Below are 21,085 nucleotides of genomic sequence, written 5' to 3' on the forward strand. Positions count from 1 at the left end.
TCAAGCCCTGAGTTGGGCTCTGCATTCAGCAGGGAGTCTGCTTGAGATTCTCTTTTGCCTTCTCCCTCTGGCCCTCCCCCCACCAAAATAAATAAATATTTAAAAAAGAAGAGAAAGGAAATTTTCTTGTAAGAACAGCTATCCAAGAACAAGTTTAGTGGAATGGACAGCTCTTTGGCCAGAGGAGGACTGCCTGGTTGCAGTTGACCAAGTGGTTGAAGGCTGTCAGAGGTAACCCAAGGATATAACTTGGATTTTGCTGACGTGGTTCCTGATTTATTTTAATTATCCTTACTGGACTTACATTTAGTTCAGTGAACATTTCTGTTTAATTAGAAAAGCTCCTTCCATGATTTAAATTTTGCTTGTCACTCACAGTTTAAAGTTTAAGCTCCTAATTGGAGGCCACAAACGAACCATAACACAGAACTTGGGATTCTCTGACCCCGACATACCCTTTTGATTTGAAATGAAATTCTCTGTTGCCAGAGGTGTTCACCACATATCTTCAGTCTGGCTTTTTCTCCTATAAGAGGAAAGGCAATACAGGGGAGTTGGTTCTAAAGATGAGGGTGTGTTTGATGAAGAATCCATGCTCTAAGACTATGTTCAGATCATTGTCCATAGACTAGAAAGCAACCAAAGATCAGCCAGTTCAACCTGCCTCTAACACAGGAGGCTTATACAATATCCTGGTATGTGGTCATCAGTGTAACCTTTTTTTTTATTGTGATAAAATACACATAACTCCACAGAATCCACGTGGTTATCAACACTGGTCATTTCTCAGTTTTATTTTTATAATAGCCATCGTAATGAGTGTGAAGTAGTAGCTTATTGACATCGAGGTATTCTTAAACATTTCCCTCCTGAGGTGGCAAGTTCAAAACAAGACCAGGAGAATGTTGCAGACCACCCTCTAGTTGTAGAAAATTCTTACTCTTTGTTACTAAATCTTACCTTTCTCTAGCAGTGACTCTCAACCTTGGTTGCCCATCAGAATCACTTGAGAGCTCTTAAAAATTCCAGTATTTAGGCTGCAAAACCCAGACCAATTAAATCCATGTCTTTGAGATTAGAGCTCATACATTGGCATTTGTGAAGGCTCCATAGGTGATTAAAAAATGTCTTATTTAAATTCATTTATAATGAACATATAGTGTGTTCTTAGTTTCAGGGGTGGAATTTAGTGATTCGTCAGTTGCACATAACACTCAGTGCTCATTGTATCAAGTGGCCCCCCTCAATGCCCGTCATCCAATTACCCCATCACCCCACCTACTCCCTTCCAGCATCCCTCAGTTTGTTCTCTAGAGTTAGGAGTCTCTTCTGGTTTGCCTCCCTCTCTGTTTTTATCTTATTTTCTTTCTCCTTCCCTTCCCCTATGTTTTGTTTCTTAAATTCCACGTGTAAGTGAAATCACAAGGTATTTGTCTTAATGTGTAACCAAAGTCGAGAACCACTGCTTCCAGCCTGACCATTGGTCTCACTTAGTTCTGTAGCCTGCAGGACAGCAGTTGCTACAACCCTATCACAGTGCCTTCTCGGATGACTCCTATTAAATAGCCAGCCTTTCTTCCCGCTCTGGGAGTCCTATCCTCCACTCCTTCCTAGATTTTTTACCATAGTATGTATCACTGATAATTCACATAGTTTCTCATTTATCTATTCATTGTCTGTTCTCTGTTTTGCATATCTCTGCTTCTAGAAGATAAACAACAATGCCTAATGAGAGCAGGTGTCAGAAAATAGTGTGGAATGAATGAATGAATGCATAAATCTACTCTTATTTCAAATGACAGGGCTTCAGTTAGTTAAAAATGGCTTCTGTGTCTTCTCTGTCTGTCTTCTCTTCTCTAGATAAAACCTTTGTAGCTACAGCCAGTCTTCAAAGACATTGATGAATAAACTTCACTGTTATGAATACATTGTCTTTCTTTCACTAAATTAGGAAATAATTGAGTACTTTCCATGTACTACCCATACCTGTACACACAATTTGCAGATTAGACACCGTGCTAGGATCTGGGAATTGCGGTGAAAAGAGAACCAAAGTCATTCTGTGGGAGTGAGACAGAGACAATAATCAACAACAGAAGTCATTTCAGATAACAAGTGCTATAAAGAAAATGCACAATGTTTGTTGGCTGTGGCACATTAAACAGGGATTAATTTTACTCTGAGACCTGAAGGAGAAGAAGAAGGCAGCCACTGAAGAAGCATTCCAGGAGGAAGGCACAGCAAGTACAGAGACTCTGAGTGAGGGTGCGGGGTGGGAGGGGGTGCCGGGCATGTTGCAAAAGGGCTCTCAGTCAGAGCCTCAGAGAAGGACAAGGAGAAAAACCACTGTCGCCTCCTTTGATAGACGCTTCACCTGCATTCACGTGGCCCAAGATCAGATTAGTTCGGGGTAGCCATATGACTCTCTTGAAGCCTTTTCCTCCTGAATTAAATCTTCCTTGTCCAATATGTGTTAACATGGTAGCTGGAACTTAAGTATGGAAGAGTGATTTGGATGAACATAGTTTGAATTTCTTTTCCTAAACCCTTAGCCATAACAACTTCAATCAGTCAATCAAAACACTTGTTAGCGGAGTGGAGGAAGTTGCTGGTTTTCCAACCACTGCAATGCTGGGTCCTTATTCCAATTGGCCCCTAGTCTTCCATGCCTAATGGAAAGAAATTTGGATGGGGCCAGAACTAGAATGTGGTGGGCTGCTGCTAACTGGAGCAAGCACATCTTGGTTTTCAGTCAAAGTAGCTCAGTAAAGACAGCTGTTTCTTGTATCTTGGGACCCTGTGTTTCCAGTGGGGGGGCTCACAGGACAAGGAGCTTCTCCCAAACCAGACAGTAATATATTTTGACAGTTCAGTTCTCCCCTCTTGGCCTCAATTTCTCCATATTGTAATGTAGGGTTTGGGTCTGGAAGTTTTGAGATCCTTTTGAAACTTCATTAAAGAAGAAAATTTCATTACTACTCTATTAAAAACAAAACTTTTATAAAAGTTGGGTATTTATCCTTTCTGATGGAGACGTAATAATCCGTTGTATATATGGACCGTATCTTCTTTATCCGTTCATCTCTTGAAGGGCATCTTGGCCCTTTCCATAGTTTGGCGACCGTGGCCATTGCTGCTATGAACATTGGGGTGCATAGGGCCCTTCTTTTCACTACATCTGTGTCTTTGGGGTAAGTACCCAATAGTGCAATTGCAGGGTCATAGGGTAGCTCTAGTTTTAATTTCTTAAGGAATCTCCACACTGTTTTCCAAAGTAGCTGCACCAACTTCCATTCCCACCAAGAGTGTAAGAGGGTTCCCCTTTCTCCACATCCTCTGCAACACTTGTTGTTTACTGTCTTGTTGATTTTGGCCTTTCTAACTGGTGTAAGGTGGTATCTCAATGTGGTTTTGATTTGAATCTCCCTGATGGCTAGTAATGATGAACATTTTTTCATGTGTCTGATAGCCATTTGTATATCTTCTTTGGAGAATTGTCTGTTCATGTCTTCTGACCATTTTTTGAGTAAAATAAGTCAAGCAGAAAAAAATCAATTATCAGATGGTTTTACTTACTTGTAGAGCATAAGGAATAACATGGAAGACATTAGGAGAAGGAAAGAAAAAGTGAATTGGGCAAAATTGGAAGGGAAGACAAACCATGAGGGACTGTGGACTCTGAGAAACAAACTGAGGGTTTTGGAGGGGTGTGTGGGGAGATGGGTGATCCTGGTGGTGGGTATTAAGGAGGGCATATATTACATGGAACACTGGATGCGGTGTATAAACAATGAAACTTGGAACACTGGAAAAACAAAATAAAACTAAAAAAGTAAACCTTTTTCTTATAGCTTCTTAATAACCTGCAGATTTTATGCTTTTATTATTGGGGACACTTGCTTCCAAATTAATTAAAAAAATGCTGAGTTTACGCTCGGAGGGCAGGGTTTATAGGACCAATTCAGATGCTGAAATTGATAAGAACACAGATTTGAGCTGTGATGTTGGGCACCAAAAGAAATAGGATTCAGGGCAGTGAAAGGAACCCCTGGGTATATTGATTGTCTGCTGTCTTTGTGATTGGATTTCCCAGAATCAGAGATCTATTTATTCAGGTCAACTTTGTTAGAATAATCTTCAAGCCATGACCTCTCCCTTGGACAGCCCGCCTATACACAGCAGCTTCTACAAGGACAGGGACAGGGTTCTGGAGTCAGGGTGGCCCTTGTATTCATGCAGACCCTGGTCCAAGTTACTGTCATTCATTCATCCAATGCCATCTTTCCTTCATCTGACAAATGTGAGTGATACACTGTAATTGAATTGATCAGTGGATCACACAGACAAGGCCTCTGCCTCATGGAGCTTACACTCTAGCTAGGGAAGTGCACAAAACCGGAATCAACTAAATACATTTCTGAGCACAGCTGAAGTAAGTGATCTGAAGGAAAATCACAAGCACTCTGATGGGGAATAACTGTGCAGTTTCAGGGTAATTAATTCCCCTCTCTGAGCCTCCTCTGCTTAATGGAGGAGTTAACTAGTATAACATGTAAACTGACAGTTACAGACATTGGCATACAAGGGGTACACAATAAATGTGTATTAAAGCTGCTCAGTTAAAGTTACCTTCCTGAAGATAAATGAGGGAAAAGATTTTCTTTCCCGTGCCTCAGAGTTTCCTTTAATTCTGTGTGTGTGTGTGTGTGTGTGTGTGTGTGTGTGTGTGTGTCCACACATATGTGTCTTTCAGTTCCAAGGAGGGTTTTGGGTCAGTGGAGAAGGTCGTGCTGCTCACGTTTCTGTCAGCGGTTATCCTGATGGCCATCTTGGGGAACCTGCTGGTGATGGTGGCTGTGTGCAGGGACAGGCAGCTCAGGTGAGTAGCAGGAGGACACCTCAGGAGGAAATCAGGGTAGAGTTCTAGGCTAGGCTCTCCCTGGACAGTTGGGATCTGAGCTATGAATTCCATTACAATTGTAATTATGAAAGGGAAATGATATTGTGAAATAGAACAGGGAATAGATGACACATAATTCCCCATGACTAATATAACCAGTGTAAGCACTTATGATAATTTCTGTCCCATCTTTTTTTCAGTGTTCAACTTAGGGTTTTGGCAGGGGGTTGGTAATAGGTGTGAGATACACACACACACACACACACACACACACACTCATGTATCTAATATCTCATATCTAATTTAACCTCCCTGGTTTATCAGTGGTTCAGAAAAGAGGTGGCTGCCCAGTGACTAATCTTAAACCTGTGTCTTTTGCTCTTTCCACTTCATGAGTCTCAACCCAACTGCAATTAAAATCACTTGAAGACCTTTTGAAAATTGCTAATGTGTAGTATAAGTATATCCCATGTAGTATTTGGAACATACTTATATTAAGTAGTTATTCATTGTTTATTTGAAATTGAAATTTGACTAGGATTCCTTTATTTTATCTGAAACCCTTGGGTGTTGGTGCGTGGGTGGGCTAATCACTCAAAGTCTCTGAACTAAGTGATCTCAGGAGAGACATGGGCATTGATATTTATAAAAATTCACCAGGTGATTCTAGGCTTCAGCCTGGATCGAGAGCCTCCAGGCCATAAAGGGACATAAAAGATGTGGTCCTGCCTGACCTGTGGCCTTCCTTTCTAAGCAAGGCATGCACGAATCCAGGGATGATGCCAAGAAAGTGTAAAAACATGATTCTGACCAGTGTCACAAACACGAGGCACACGGTAGTCAGGCTCAGAGTGGAATACAGTGGAATTTGACACTGTTTGTGAAGAAGGCCCTTTGGGCGGGTCCCCTGAGAATAACCAAGCCATGGCCTAAAGGGAAGAGCAGGTGGGGAGAGAGGACAACCTTCTCCTCCTTAGGTCCTCAGGAGGGGTTCCATGCATGGGGGAGCTCAAATCAAGCCTGTGTGGCCTCAGAGAAGATGGAGGGATTTGGGTGCAAGAGGGCAAGAGGGTCTGGAAAAGTCCGGTGGTTGGACCGTGCATACCGTGTGACAGGAAGGAAAGGGAATCTAACAGAATGCATTGCACAGTTGACTTTTTTCCCCTTGTCTCTCTCCCTTCTTTGTTTCCCTCCCCTTTTTTACCCCCCCCCCTTGTGTTCCTTCCCCTCCCCTTTCCTTTGTCCCTCCCCCTGCTTTCACTCACAGGAAGATAAAAACCAATTATTTCATTGTCTCTCTCGCCTTCGTGGATCTGCTGGTTTCGGTGCTGGTGATGCCCTTCGGTGCCATTGAGCTGGTTCAAGACATCTGGATCTATGGGGAGATGTTTTGCCTCGTCCGGACATCTCTAGACGTCCTGCTTACGACGGCATCAATTTTTCATCTGTGCTGCATTTCTCTGGATCGGTAAGGGCAGAGCAAGGGGCACAGCAGAGCTCCATGTGGGGGGCAAGGACCTGATGATTATTGGACCACACCTTTCTTTCTTCCTGGTTCATTAGAAGGGATGAATCTCAGAGAGATAAATCTGGCTACTCATGGGTTCCCCCACCCTCCATACTCTGCAGAGGGCTCCTTTTCAGTCAGGCCCTTTCTCAGGTCCTGCAGACAGAGATTTGAAAGGCTTAGAACCTGCCTGCAGGAAAGCTCGCAATCTAGACAGTGACAGGGGGCTAATGTGTGGAAATCAGACCCACCCTAGAGCTCTACATTTTATACTGATGGTGTGATCAAAACTCAGAGGGAGTAAGAATCAATACACCAGCCCTGTAGGTAGCAGGGCTGTTTCAGAATGATAGTCTCATGTTTAAACATTACCTCCTCCCCCAAAATGTGTCTGTATTATGATTTTATGTGCATGCAACTTGGGGAATCTTTTCCAGAAAGTTAATTATAAAATCTCGAATATTTGCTTGTTTGGGGGATGCGGGGCTAGCATGCAGATTTTGTTCTTTTTCTTCACATTTGATTTCAGGAGGCCTAATGATTTCCACCTTTGCCTTATTTGTTTGAGATATATATCATTTGTCAGTTGTATTATTTCTTGCGTGTTTGTATTCAGTAATAAAAGCAGAATGCAACTTAAAACTCAGATGATTCTAGGATCATAGGCCACCACCATGGTATCTGTATCTTAGGGGTATCTCCCAAAAGAAGGTGTGGTGTGCGAGTCACATGTTATCAGAATGAGCAGGGACAAACTTTTCCTGTCTCTGGAAGAGTCCAAGAAACCCAGTTTTTCTTCCGGTCTAGGGATAGGTCGCTGTTTCTTTAACTGGGTGATAGGAAAAGCAGTTGACTAAAATTAGAGATTATGATGTATCCAAAATATGTGTCTTTAAACACGAAAATCAGAGTCTGTCCAGGGAATTACTCACCCTGGGGAAGGTCCTGAGGGCCTGAAAGCAGCTGCAGGAACACCGGATTCATCTCCTATCCCACGGGACAGGTGCTTATTGATTGGAATGGGAGTGTAATGGCCAGTTCTGTTTAAATTATGTGAGTTTGTTCTCTCTCCTGCTCTACCAAGAACACATAGTTTAATGTGCTGAAGTTAAATGCGCATATGATGAAACTCTCTAGCTATAGACAGTGACATTGGTAAATCTGAGCTGCTGGCTGGCAGCCAGACCCATAGCCTCTCATGGTTTGAAATTTGTGTTTATGAGCTTATTTACAGCAATCTGACTTCAGTCCATGAAAGACTTGAGGACAGTCACTCTATACATGGAAATCAGCATGAAAAGAAATGAAATGCCAAGGAGTAGAAAATGCATGGAAATCTTACAGGCTAGTCTGCATGTGATCATTGCCAAAATGAGTGCCAAGACGGGAAGTGTTACAGGAACTTGGAGACGGCAAAGCTGGGGGGATCGTGGCACCTGGAGATAACCTTCAATTTGGGGCAAAAGCAAGGGGAAGAAAAGGAGCTGAATAGGGAGTGAAGAATTAGGAAGTGGGTGCATGAAGAATCATCTCCCTTATACGGAAAATTTACTCTGAGCAGTCCTGAGGGAAGGACTGAAGTTTCCCTAGGGAGATTTGGCTTCAGAGTTCCAGATTAACTGTCAGGATCTTTCAAAATCATGACATTTTCCCCAAGTAGGCGGGAGCCATCATGAAGCAGGATGGGCTGGTCGTTAAGAACCATCTGCTGTAGGACTGAAGAGATTGGGGTTCAAATCCCCGCTCTGCCAATGTTTGGCTCTAAGAATGGTGGTGAGTTATTAAGCTTTTCTGAGTCTCAGTTTTCTCATCTCTAAAAATGGGGGCAATAGCATCTATTTTACAGGATTACAGTTAGGATTAAGTGCGATAGTCCCCCGAAGGCATAGCACTGGCCTGGCTAGGCACCGTCGACAATGCTAGTGGATATTAATTTCAGTTTCCTGCAACTGTCCGTGCACCTTATGATCCTTCTTATGGAACTTGGACCTCTTCAGGGAATAGCTGTTCCAGCAGATGCATCATCCAGGAATCAGGTAGTTGTTCTTAATGTGGTCTTTCCTTATCCCCTGCATTTAAATAGTAAGACCTACTGATTTTCCTTCCTAAACAGATCCAACTCTGTTTCTCCCCGTCTTTATTATCCTAGTGCAAACTAATGTCATCTGTTGCGTAAGCCACCTCTGCAACCTCCTAATTGTTCTCCCCACATCTACTTTATCCTCCTCCTATCTGCTCACACCTTGTAAGAGTGGTAAGAGCCAGAGTCAACCATGCAACTCTGATCTTGTTGCTTCTTTGCCTGAAACCCTTCAATGGCTGTCATCAGACTGAGGATCAAGACCAGACTCCTTGGCCTGTAGGGTTTTGTGCCATCTGTCTCCTTCTCTGTCCTGAGCCTCACTTGATGCCCTTCACCGGTCTCACTCTCTGGGCTGCAAGCTGTCTTGGCCTCCTTTCTCTCTCCAGTGCTCTGTGCTCAGCCATCCCAGGACCTTAGCTCTGCCCTCTGCCGGGAAAGCTCCTTTGCCCCCTCCTTTCCTGCCTGTTTTTCAGATTTTAGCTCAATCCTTTCCTCCTTCCAGAAGCTGTCTCTGACCCCATCAAACCAGTTCTGCTTTGTAAAATTTAGTGCAATTGTGATTTAAATCGATTCTTTAATTTTATTGCATGTATACGTTTTTATTGAAGTATATTTAATATGCCATGTTATAGTACTTTCAGGTTTATGCACAATGCTTCAACAATTCTGTGTATTATATAATGCTCACCATGATAAGTGTAGTAGCCATCTGTCACCGTACAATGTTATTACAATCTTACTGACTACATTCCCTGTGCCGGAGTTTTCATCTCTGTGATTTATTCATTTCGTAACTGGAAGTTTGTACCCCTTATTCTTCTTTGTCTATTTCACCTATCTCTGCCCCCCACTTGTCCTCTGGCAACTCCCTATTTGTTCTCTGTATTTAAGAGTCTTAGGGGTTTTTGCTTTTTGGTTTTGTTTTGTTTTCTTTTCTTTTCTTTCTTATATCCCACTCATATGTGGAATATCTTCCCTGAGGGGAGAAAGTGCAAGGCTATGAAAAAGGACAGGGTCCCGCCCTCATGGAACTTTTCTTTTTCCCCCTTTTAATGGGGAAATTAACAATCGACTAGTAATTACATAAATACTGATTTAGGTATTTGGAAAACACTGTTCAACAAATAGAGTATTCGGTACACTCTCTTTTTTAGGCGAGTCTCTTAAAAATCCTCTTTTTGTGCCACCATTAGTTCCAGTTCCTTCTCTGATAGTGGACATCAAAACCTCCAGTGCCATAAATAAGATGGAGTCAGATGGTTTCATTTGGTCCGTTTTCCTCAAGGAGCCTGGGAAATTTGCCAATTGTCTCTAGCATCTCTTGTCCCTACACCAATATTCTCATTGTGCTGGAAGGTCCACCCTGAACATGACAACATGACATCTTAGCCTGGAAGAGTACACTTTTATTTATCATCTAACTTATGTTTGTTTGTTTTTTTAATTTATTTATTTGACAGACAGAGATCACAAGTAGGTAGAGAGGCAGGCAGAGAGAGAGGCTCCCCACGGAGCAGAGAGCCCAACGTGGGGCTCGATCCTAGGACCCTGGGATCATGACCCAAGCGGAAGGCAGAGGCTTTAACCCACTGAGCCACCCAAGTGCCCTAACTTCTTTTTTTCTGTGTTCCTTCCAGCTGACAGGGCTGGACTGGGCTGAGCCGGAGCACAGAGTGAGTGTGTTAGTGAGATGTGATTCCTGGCAAAATGTTTTGTCTTCCTCTCTGGAACTACCCTGAGTCTCTGGAGACAACTGATCTAGGTAGTGCTTCCCAGGCAAAAATGCTGACTGAGATTCTTAATTCTACTGGGATGGCAGACCTTTGGATCAAAGGAAGATGTAGGACTCCATTAATATTATAAAATGTTTTTTTCCCAACTGCAGTGCTCTATCCACTGTTTCCTGGTGCTTTGAGAATTGAATCTTATTAATGAAAGTTTATTGCCTTGTTAAAAATCATTTCTGAAGCATAATTAAACTACATGCATCATATAGTATGGGTCATGGGAGACCAGAAAACTGCATTAAAAGCATTATAGTACAGTTGATTATTTTTAATCTGAGGTTCTGTGGTGAATGAAAACCAAGTATTTGTCATAGAGTACTGGTTCTAATCCAGCCTCTAAAACCATGGGAAATAGTTATGAGTATTGACCTGGAAAGAGACCACTGGTGTATTATTTGGAAAAAACAAAAACAGAAACAAAAAACAACAAGTGTCAGATTTCAATGTTCAGAATAATTCCACTTCTGTAAAATTAATATAGAGATGTTTATATCTAGGTGTACAAGAGTGAGTGTGAGACAGGTAGAGACTGAAAGAAAGAGAGATTGATTATGAATGAAATTGCACGAAACCAATAACAAGAGTTATATGAGTGGGGGGGGCAGGGGGGGCAAGTTGAGAGTGGTCCTGGCCAGACTGGATAATCAGTTAGATTATCCAACTGATAATGGGTTGGGAGACATCACTCTTACTAACTTCTAAAATACAAGTTTTCCTTTTGCTTGATGTTGATACTTCTTGAATGTAGGAGTATCCATAAGAGCCTTTGGCTGAAAGTGCTCCTTAGACCAGCACAATCTCAAGTCACTGAGAACATTCTGACATTAGGCTAAGAGTTCCCTCTGAGGGCTGAGCAAGGCAGAGAGCACAGACATCTTCTGGCCAATGTGTCGCCTCTGCTTTCCCACAGGAGGCCCAGGATTCACCCTCGGTGGGAGCCCTCACCATCTCCTAGGGTCAGCACTCTCTACTTCCCTCTGACCCTCCCATCCATCTTCCTTGGTCGTGCCCCAGGTCATGACCTTTCATCTGACCCCTTGCAGCAGCCTCTTTTCTAATCATCACAGTTTTAAACAAGCATGACAGTAATACCTGGGCATTGTTAAGAAAAAAAAAATGCCATCAGTTTACAAGTAAGAACATAAAAAAGGTCTCCATTTCCCCTCTGCACTTCCACAGCTGAAAACCCCAGAGGTAAACACTGTAACTAGTAGCTCCCTTCTGTAACCAGTCTTTTATATGCAAGAAGTAGACTTCAGTGAATGTATTTTTAGTTTACTCAAACGGATTTATATTTTAAATAAATCTTTGAAAAGGGCTTTCCCTGTATATATCCCAATGAATTTTCTGAATATAGCGTTTTGACCGAATTGCTTCTCAAATGATATATTAGTAAGATCTTTTTCAGCAGCATGTGACAGAAAATAAATTGATTGGTTCAGTTAGCTAAAAAGTCTGGTATCAGACATGGCTCTCAGTAGGGTTTGAACAATGCCACCTAGACTCACGCTCTCCGTCTGTCTCTGTCACCCTCTTCTGCTTGTGTCTGCCTTTTCTTCTTTCTTCTGTCTCTTCCTTCTCATTCTGCCTGTCTCCCTCTCCTTCTCTGCACATTTCTCTGTGTTCTTGTCTTTCTATCTGTCCTCTCTGTCCCTATGCTGTGTTCTTATTGGATTCAGTCTTCGACTGAATGAGAAAAATGAGTCTTAAACCATCCTTAACTCATGAGTCTGCAAGAGCAGAAACCTAAATGCTCTTTCTTATGGAAGAACTTTGGCAGACTTTGCTTGAGTCTCACTTGTCTTGACTAATCACCATGGTGGGACGATATACCTGGTTGCTGGGCAGAGGTGAGGCGACATGGCTGTCAGGTTTACCTGAAGTGTATGGCATGGGAGAACAGCAGTTCCCTCTGGAAGAAGGATGTGGGCAGACAAGAGTAGCAGACATCAGCTTCTGTTAAGCTGGTTGAGGGACATGCAGATATCTTTATGGAGCCTCAACAACATGGCAAAGGTTGCTATTCCCACCTCTTCTTGTTTTAGGCCAAACATCCCTAGATCCTTCCACTGGCCTCGTAGGCAAACTTTTTAGACTTTTAACCATTTTGATCCCCTTTCCCTCATCAGTGCTGTACTTTGTCCTGTGTTTGACATCAAATGCGACCCTCCTTTAAAATGTCTCACTTCACCCAGTGAACTATTCCCTGCAGCAAGGGATCTTGCAAGATCTCCTCGTTGATACCGAATTGCCACCCTTTCCCTTGGCAGCCCAAGAACTTGATGACTTATCTGCAAAAACTCTTCCAACCATTTCTTAGTCACAGGGTTTCTTTTAAAACAGGTTTACTTGTTAAACATATGATTCTGACTCAAAGATTGCATATTTCATCCTGTTCTAGAGAGAAACATGTCCACACATCTTCAGGCTCTCCCGGTAGCACCGCTCAGTTTTATAACATGTACGTGAAAAGTGGCTGTCATTGTGAACTTGTGTCACACAGTGACATTTGTTTTCCCAATGAGATTGAAATGTGCTTCTGTAAGGAAAGCGTATTATGTTTCTCCTTCTCATATACTCTCTGAGGCCTGGTTCATGCTTTGTACATAATAGTAATATTTGTTGAGTGAATCTCATGCTAGAGGATATGAACTCTTATTTTTTTTTTTTTTTTTGACACGTGAAAAGGGTTTATTCTGCTAACAAAGATTCTCTCCTTGGCCAAAGTTTTTTTTGTTTTTGTTTTTGTTTTTGTTTTTGTTTTTTTTCAATAGTAATCAGTTTAATATAGTTAAGCTTTGTCCCCAGGTAATGGAAAGAACATTTTTTTAAAAACTAAAAAACAAATAGGAAAATGAAGTACTATAGCAGACACTCTATAACCAACACCCAGAATGGATAATTTTGTCATATTTATCTCAAATCTTTTTTTTAATTAAAGAAATAAGTCTTCACAGAAAAAGTGAAATATTTAATCCATCTCTAGTTCCATGCCCCTCTCAATCCTTCTGGAGGCATCCCATATTATGAAGTTGTGTTCTATCTTACTAGTGTATTTTTTACTCTTTTATTTACTTATGTGTGAATCTGTTAAAAAAAATGTGTCCTATTGTTTTAGGTGTTATTTAAAAATTTTGAGATACATTTTGTCATACTGTTTGTATTTTTCTGTTGACTTGCTTTTTTTTTTTAAATATAATTTTTTATTTTTTATAAACATATATTTTTATCCCCAGGGGTACAGGTCTGTGAATCACCAGGTTTACATACGTCACAGCACTCACCAAAGCACATACCCTCCCCAATGTCCATAATTCCACCACCTTCTCCCAAACCCCCTCCCCCCAGCAACCCTCAGTTTGTTTTGTGAGATTAAGAGTCACTTATGGTTTGTCTCCCTCCCAATCCCATCTTGTTTCATTTATTCTTCTCGTACCCACTTAAGCCCCCATGTTGCATCACCACTTCCTCATATCAGGGAGATCATATGATAGTTGTCTTTCTCTGCTTGACTTATTTCGCTAAGCATGATACGTTCTAGTTCCATCCATGTTGTCGCAAATGGCAAGATTTCATTTCTTTTGATGGCTGCATAGTATTCCATTGTGTATATATACCACATCTTCTTGATCCATTCATCTGTTGATGGACATCTAGGTTCTTTCCATAGTTTGGCTATTGTGGACATTGCTGCTATAAACATTCGGGTGCACATGCCCCTTTGGATCACTACGTTTGTATCTTTAGGGTAAATACCCAATAGTGCAATTGCTGGGTCATAGGGCAGTTCTATTTTCAACATTTTGAGGAACCTCCATGCTGTTTTCCAGAGTGGCTGCACCAGCTTGCATTCCCACCAACTGAACTCTTATTTTTATATTCATTTCATCAAATATGCTCTGAGCAGTAGCTAATTGCTAGGAGCTGAGCAGAGCAGTGCAGTGGTGAATAGCCAGAAAAAGCTCTGAATCACAGAGCTTTTAGTCTGGAGGGGAATACTGGTAGTCAATAGGGAATTATGGTAAAATGGTGGCCCTAGAAATCAAAGAGAACTTGGTCTCCAAAGCAGCGGAAGCTCTGGGAGGAAGTAACAGTGAGACTGGGATCTGTTTAATATGCACATGTCATATTTTACATATATATTTTTATATTTACATGTCATATATTTACATAGGTAAAGGGAAGAAGAGGAGGCATGGGGAAAGAAGGTTCCAGAAAACAGCATGTGCAAAGTCTCAGAGGTTTCTCAGTGACATCTTATCAACTCTAGGCTAAATTCTTACCTTGTCTTTCAGTGCTTTTCCCAACATGTCCTCAGTCTGTTTTTCCTACCTCAGCTCCCACCCACGAGTGATCTATTATCGTATCCTGAGTATATGCTTCCTCATAGCCCCGTGTTGCTGCCTGTGTCTTGCATTCCTTTTCTTTCCTGATGAACTCTTACCTTTCACTATTCAGGCAAAATATGTCACCTTCTCTACCAACTGGCCAGGCTTCATTCCCAAAGATTTGTTGTTTCTTCCTCTGAGTGCCCACAGAATATTAAATATCAATTATCATTTATCTTAATCATTGGTTTAGGTCCTTCTCAGCCTACACTAGAAGCTCCTTGAGAGTCACCCTTCAGTTCACCTGTCCTGTGCTCTTCTGATCAGTCCCCAGTAGCTGCTCCAGGCACATTTAGCTGATTCTCTGAGATGTGACTTGTGGTTGCTTGGGCAGACTTCAATGTTCATTTTTCTGCCCTTCTAGAATGTGCAATGTAGCAAATGGTTAAGGACGAGGCCTGGGATGTTAGACAGCCTGGATTCAATCCCAGCTTGAGCAGTTATCAGTTGTCTCATCTTGAGAAGTTACCTAAATTTTCTAGGTTTTAATCTACTCAGCTGTAACATTATACTAATAATAGTACCTTCTCTTTGGAGTTTATGAAGAATGAATAGCGGAATGCATGCAGAGAACATAAATCAGTACATGGTACGTAGTAAGGATTCAGTAAATGTTAGCCACACTGTCATTCCATTATTGTTTGTTTTTTTTTTCAAATGAAAATTTCTACTGGTTGTTGGGGTGCCTTCCCAGACACTGGTAGCTGCCTTTTCCTTTGTGTTGAATGACTGAGAGTCCTTCAAGGTTTGCCCCTCAGCCAGCCAGCACTGGGCTTCTCCCCATTTCCTTTGGAGAGCTCACTCATTCAATGGCCTCACCAGCACCTCTACTGTCATCTCTCCTGCAGTTGTGTCCCATGCTGGACTCTGGGGTCCCATCTCTGCCTGTCTCTTTAGCCTCTTGCCTTAAGTTTCTGTCTGTCTTCTTAATTCCAATGTGCCCAAAGTGGAAATTTCCATCATAAACTAATACCCTTTTCTACTTTGTATATCAAAGGTGAATCTATTAGTCATCTTTTAGTCATTTAAATGCAATTCTTTGAAATCATCATTGACTTACCTACCATGACCACTGGATGCCAAATCGTAGATGTATTTTCATAAATATCTTTCCAATCCATCTTCTTCTTCCTCACTCCTTTCCCCCCTCCCATTGCTTGGTTGTTGCAATAGGCTTTTAGTTATTATTCCTGTATATTATCTTATTTGTCAGGAGTATCTTTAAGTTATTTAAATATATTTCTTTTTTTTCCATGGGTCCTCAGCTCAAAAAGCATATAGAGTGCCACATAATCTCCTTCCTCTTCCTAAATAGGCTTGCTTTGATATCAACTTGCCCATTTCTTTTTACCAGCATTACCAGAGCATGGACTTTGGTGGAAATGGGTTTAAGTCCCAGTTTTACTGTATCCTGGCCGTATATTAGTTGAGTGGATTGAACTCTCTGGGGCTCAGTTGCCTCATATTGAAAATGTGGATAAGGGGTGCCTGGGTGGCTCTTGATTTTGGCCCAGGTCATGATCTCAGGGTCATGTTATTGAGCCCGCAGCAGGCTCTGTGCTGATCATGAAGCCTGCTTAAGACTTTCTCTCCCTCTGCCTCTCCCCCATACCCAGAGTGGCTATAGGAATTAGATACAGTATAGAAAACACCTCTGGCTGCATAGTGTGCCCTCGGTGAGTGCATGGCACCTCTGTTAGGAATAGTGGTCATTGTAGCAGAGAGAAGAAACAGACAATTATGGTACAACTGGAGAGCAGCTGTGTTGCAGGCATAGACAAAGAACTATGAAAACCCAGACCGGAGATGGGGAACCAATTACAGATCTCTAACAGAAGAAATTCTCTCCTGTTGTTTTTCTTTTGGGGGGGGGTGCAGAAAGAACTTTCTAGGTGATAGGACTCTTGAGCTGAGTCTGGAAGGGTGGATGGGGCAGTCATCCAGTACCTGGTGCCAGACTCTCCTAAATTCAATCCACACATGTCCTAAACTTAGGATACCTTGGAAACCTTCATGTGTGTTCAGTAAGCCCTGCCAGGATGTTTTCAGATGGCAGTTTTGGCAGATTATTCCTTTATCTTTAGTCTATAATAGCTCAAGAAGACCCCCTCCTAGATAGCTGATACTCCCCTTCTTGCAAGTTTTCTGATCTTGAAGGCACAGAAGAATATTTAACAGAGAAGAGAACAGTAAACATTAGATCTACAAATTGCACAGGGGTTATGGCTCCTGCAGAGGCCCAGTCTGATGCCCTTCAGGTCTCTGATGGAAAGGCTTCTCTCCCTGTCTCACCAGCCCCCAGTTTTTTCTTCCTGGAATGCAAGTTCTCACTCTGCTCTTGGGTACATTCTCAGTTCCCCTTTATGTCCTTGGCTCCTGATGAATATCCCTGATGGGGTCTTTCTTCATTGATTCTCTAGGTGACTGACCACTTGCCAAGCTCCTTGGGGAACATAAGGAAAGCCCTTTAGCTTTTGTTTTTGTTTTTGGTTTTTTTTTTTTTTTTTAAAGCTTCTTCTGCTTCTCCATCTCTTTCAAAGGGGAACCAGAGTAACTGGAATATTACAAAACCAGTTACTACAACCAGAAAGATAAATCTCTTTATCTAGAACTCTGCCACAAAATGTTTGGCTAGATCACCTACTGGAGGGAGCACTGCTATGCAGCCACATTTAACTGAACACCACAATTAAACCAGACTATATATTACTTGTTTACTTGTTGTGTTTATCTATATAACATCTGCCCCCAAATTTAATGGCCTGAACAATAATGTATTATTATTAGATCTCACAATTCTGTGCACCAGGAATTTGGGCTTGGCTTAAGTCTCTTGGTGGTCTTTAGCTGGAGACTGAACTAGCCTAGGAGGGTCCAAGGCAATTTATCACATGCATAGCACTTTGGTGAGGTCATCTGGAAAGCTGGGCTCAGCTGGGCCCCTCTCCCTGTCCACAGGGTTCCAGGTCTCTATACATGATCTCATGTTAAATCATGTAGGAAATCTAACAGGCCTTTTTTTTTTTTTTTTTTTTAAGAGGCTCTGAGAAACCAAGAGCCCTCTTAAAAATTAGTCTCAGGACTGGCATGCAATACTTTTCATGAACTCTTGGTTGCAGCAGTCACAAGACAGCCCAGATCCAAGGGAAGGGACAGGCTCTCCACTTGGGGATGGGAAGGGTCAAAGTATTTGTGGCCATCCAACACAATTACATCCTCTTATAAAAACTAAGTTGTAATTAATCCCCTTTTACATATAAGACACCAAGTGATTTGTCAAATGTTGGAAGGAATAGCCATGAAAGAGTTGGGATTACAACTGTTTTTCTTGCTAAAGGCAAAAATGCCCCTGTAACTGATAAATTTACTGATTCAGTGGAGCTCTCTATTCCCTTAGTCCAAAGTCCTAAAGACCACTAGCTTGCACTTTATGAGTTGGGAACTGTTGGGGGTAAGTTGTGGTGAAAGATTTATCTTCCTGATCCCATTGTGATACTTGGGTCTCAGCAGCCAGGTGCTACTTTGTCTCTTCTCTCATGCACTCGATACTTCTCTCTTTAGTTGACCTTGATTAGACATTTGGTCTCAGTGACCGTCTAGGATGTTGCCTTCGATCCTTTCAGGTAGGAGAACTGGGCCTGGATTAAGTCCATAAGAAGATACTACATATTATCAAATTCATTGCTTATAACCAATATGATCTCAATTCTTCCATTCACTTTTAGGGACCAACGCATTCACTATTTTGTTTCTTATAATTGACTGCCAGAAGAGATGTTGAACCAAGTGACTTCCATATTATTTGTTAAATAATTTAGAGCCCCTGATTCCAAAATGCACTTGAATCTATTTGAATTCATATATATTTGTGTGTATATCTATATATACTCTCTGATCTTTTACTTATTTATGTATATGTATATACACACACACATATACGTATATATACTTATATGCTTAGATATTAGATATATACATAAAAGATCAGAAGGAATAGAGGTAAAAATAATAACTATTATTTATTAATATTTATGTGCCAGGAACTTTCTATTTTAAAACATTTTGTCATCAATTCTCACCGTCAAACAAGGAGGTGGACACAGTTATTCCCCCATTACATGTGAGGAAGCTAGATCGTGGAGAGGTCATATAACTGATCCTGAGACCACAGAGCTAATAAACGGTTAAGGCAGGGAGACTTGATACCCAGATCAAGACATAGAGTTGACTGCTCAAATCTCCTCTAATTCTGAGAGTCTAAGGTTCCAAGTTATTCTCCTTGCTCCTTCTGCTTTCCCTGTGGTTGGATGGCAGGAAGTGAGGAGGAAGAATTTTCCTTAATTGCAGGACGAGTGGGGAAGAGATTAGCATGGAGCTTAAAATACATGACTGTCTTCTAAGAGTTGTCAAAGTAAATTGTGTCCCCAGAGACATTTAAAAGCAATTTGAGCACACATTTACACATGGCTGCAGTTGGGGGAAGCGGGTGGCTGGTGTATCAAAGGGGATTTTAATGGAGTTCTATAAGCAATAGTTTGAAATGCTTTTGCATAAGACATTTCTTTGCAAAAACTCATGCCACGTCTTAGTTAATCCGGGCCATCTGGAACCTCACTTGTCACTTAAACATTCATTTAACCGCTTTGTAAAAGTATTCTAATTAAAGAAGAATGGGACTTGTCCAGAGGAAGTCTAGAGAACAGATATTGCAGATAAATCTATCCCTAATATGAGACAAAACTGCTTTCCCTGATGAGCACTGCCCACCTAGCCTGTCAACCAACAATCCTTCCTCCTGAATTTATTGTAACTCAGCTTCTTTAGTGGAGCACGCAGCAATGTTGATTACAGTGGACATTTTCCAGTTCAAAAAACTTTTGGTGACTCATCCTGGCATAGCAAAAACTTTTGAGACAGTGGTTCTCAGGGTCCCCAGACCACCAGCAGCGGTGTCGCCCAGGAACATAACAGAAATGCGAATTCTTGGGCCTGGTTCCAGATCTTCCAGCAACCTGTTTCAGCAAAGCCTCTAGGCGATTCTGTTGCATGCTGCAGTCTGAGAACCACTGCCTTTCAGCCTGCCTTTTTAGATGTATTTTTTTCTATGCCCTTACGAACACTCTGTGGTCCAGCTAACTTGTATTCTTTTTACGTTTATATGGCTATGTGGAGACATGGATATAGATTTATGGTTTTATTTTATATATTTATATATGATAAAATATATATGTAATAAATATATAGTTATTTGTATATTTAATATATAATATAAATTTATGTACTATATATAAATTATATATTTTTGATATATATAAATTTTATATACATATATATATATATAAAATTTCTGTCTTCAGGCCTTTGTCCAGACTGTTTATAGTACATGGATCACACTTTCTTCTCTACCATCCTGACCCAGGCTCTGGTGTCCACTTTAAGAGATATTTGTTGGAGAAACCTTCCCATCCCTCTACCAAATATGGCCCTTACATCCCAAAAACTTGGTCCCACATTGTAATGGAATTAATTTTAAATGGTAGTGGCTACGGGTTTATTATGTATTCAACCCATTCTGTGAACACCCCCTCTATTGAGCATTGTACGAGGCGTTGGGGATATAGTGGTAAATGAAGCAAACATTTCTGGATCTTATAAATCAGGTAAGGTGGACTTTTCTCACCCCCTGTCATAGATCATAGCTCTTTGAGGGAGTGCGGGTGTCTTGTACCGCCAGGTGTCCCCCAGGCTGTATTAAGTTATGGTGAGCAGGGCAGAAGACAACGTACTAGTCTTCTCTGGTCTGCAGAGGATGCACGGGAGTCTTGTGCGCTCATTGGTAGTGGCACACTGTAGCGTGTGCCGAGCAAACAGAGGCCATACTGTTGGGGCACCTCACTCCTTCTAAACCAGGCTTTCTTAACCTCACCACTGTGGACGTTGTAAATTAAGTGATTGTTTTTTGTGGAGTGAGGGACAGTCTTATCCATCGTGAGACATGTAGCACCTCTGACTTCTACCCACTGGTGACAATAGTATCACCCTTCCCAGTTGTGACGACAGATGTCACTAGACCTTGCCAAGTACCCCTTGGTGAGCCAAACCAACCTGAGTTGAATCCAACTGGGTGTATGTTTCTTACAGGAAGTAAAACTTCAGAAAAATATAAAAACTCTCCTTAGATGTCTGTAGGAGCATTATGCAGAAAAAGGATTCGAGATAGAAATGTACAATTGAGCCAGAGGATGAAGCTGGAGGTTAAAGAGAATCAGTTGTGGAAGGAACTTTCTTAACTTCAGGACAGTCTTAAGTTTAGAAAGTAGCGCAGTGGGCTATGGTGAGTTCCCCGTCCCTGGGAATCCAGGTCTGGGTACAATTCATTTTAGAGAAGATTTGGGGATTTCAGGATTTTGAGGATCCTAC

General features: G+C 41.6%; 1 protein-coding gene across 4 annotated transcripts in view; it reads left to right on the forward strand.

Moving 5' to 3' along the window:
• Nucleotides 1-21,085, forward strand: part of HTR4 (5-hydroxytryptamine receptor 4) — a 181,443-nt gene that overhangs the window by 95,177 nt on the left and 65,181 nt on the right. For all 4 annotated transcript variants that reach the window (XM_082724325.1, XM_082724327.1, XM_082724328.1 and 1 more), the window contains exons 3-4: nt 4,754-4,879; nt 6,168-6,368. In XM_082724325.1, the coding sequence (XP_082580451.1) occupies nt 4,754-4,879; nt 6,168-6,368 (327 nt within the window). The remainder of the gene's footprint in view (nt 1-4,753; nt 4,880-6,167; nt 6,369-21,085) is intronic.

Source organism: Mustela nivalis (assembly GCF_964662115.1).
Source record: "Mustela nivalis genome assembly, chromosome: 3".
Lineage (NCBI taxonomy): Eukaryota > Metazoa > Chordata > Mammalia > Carnivora > Mustelidae > Mustela > Mustela nivalis.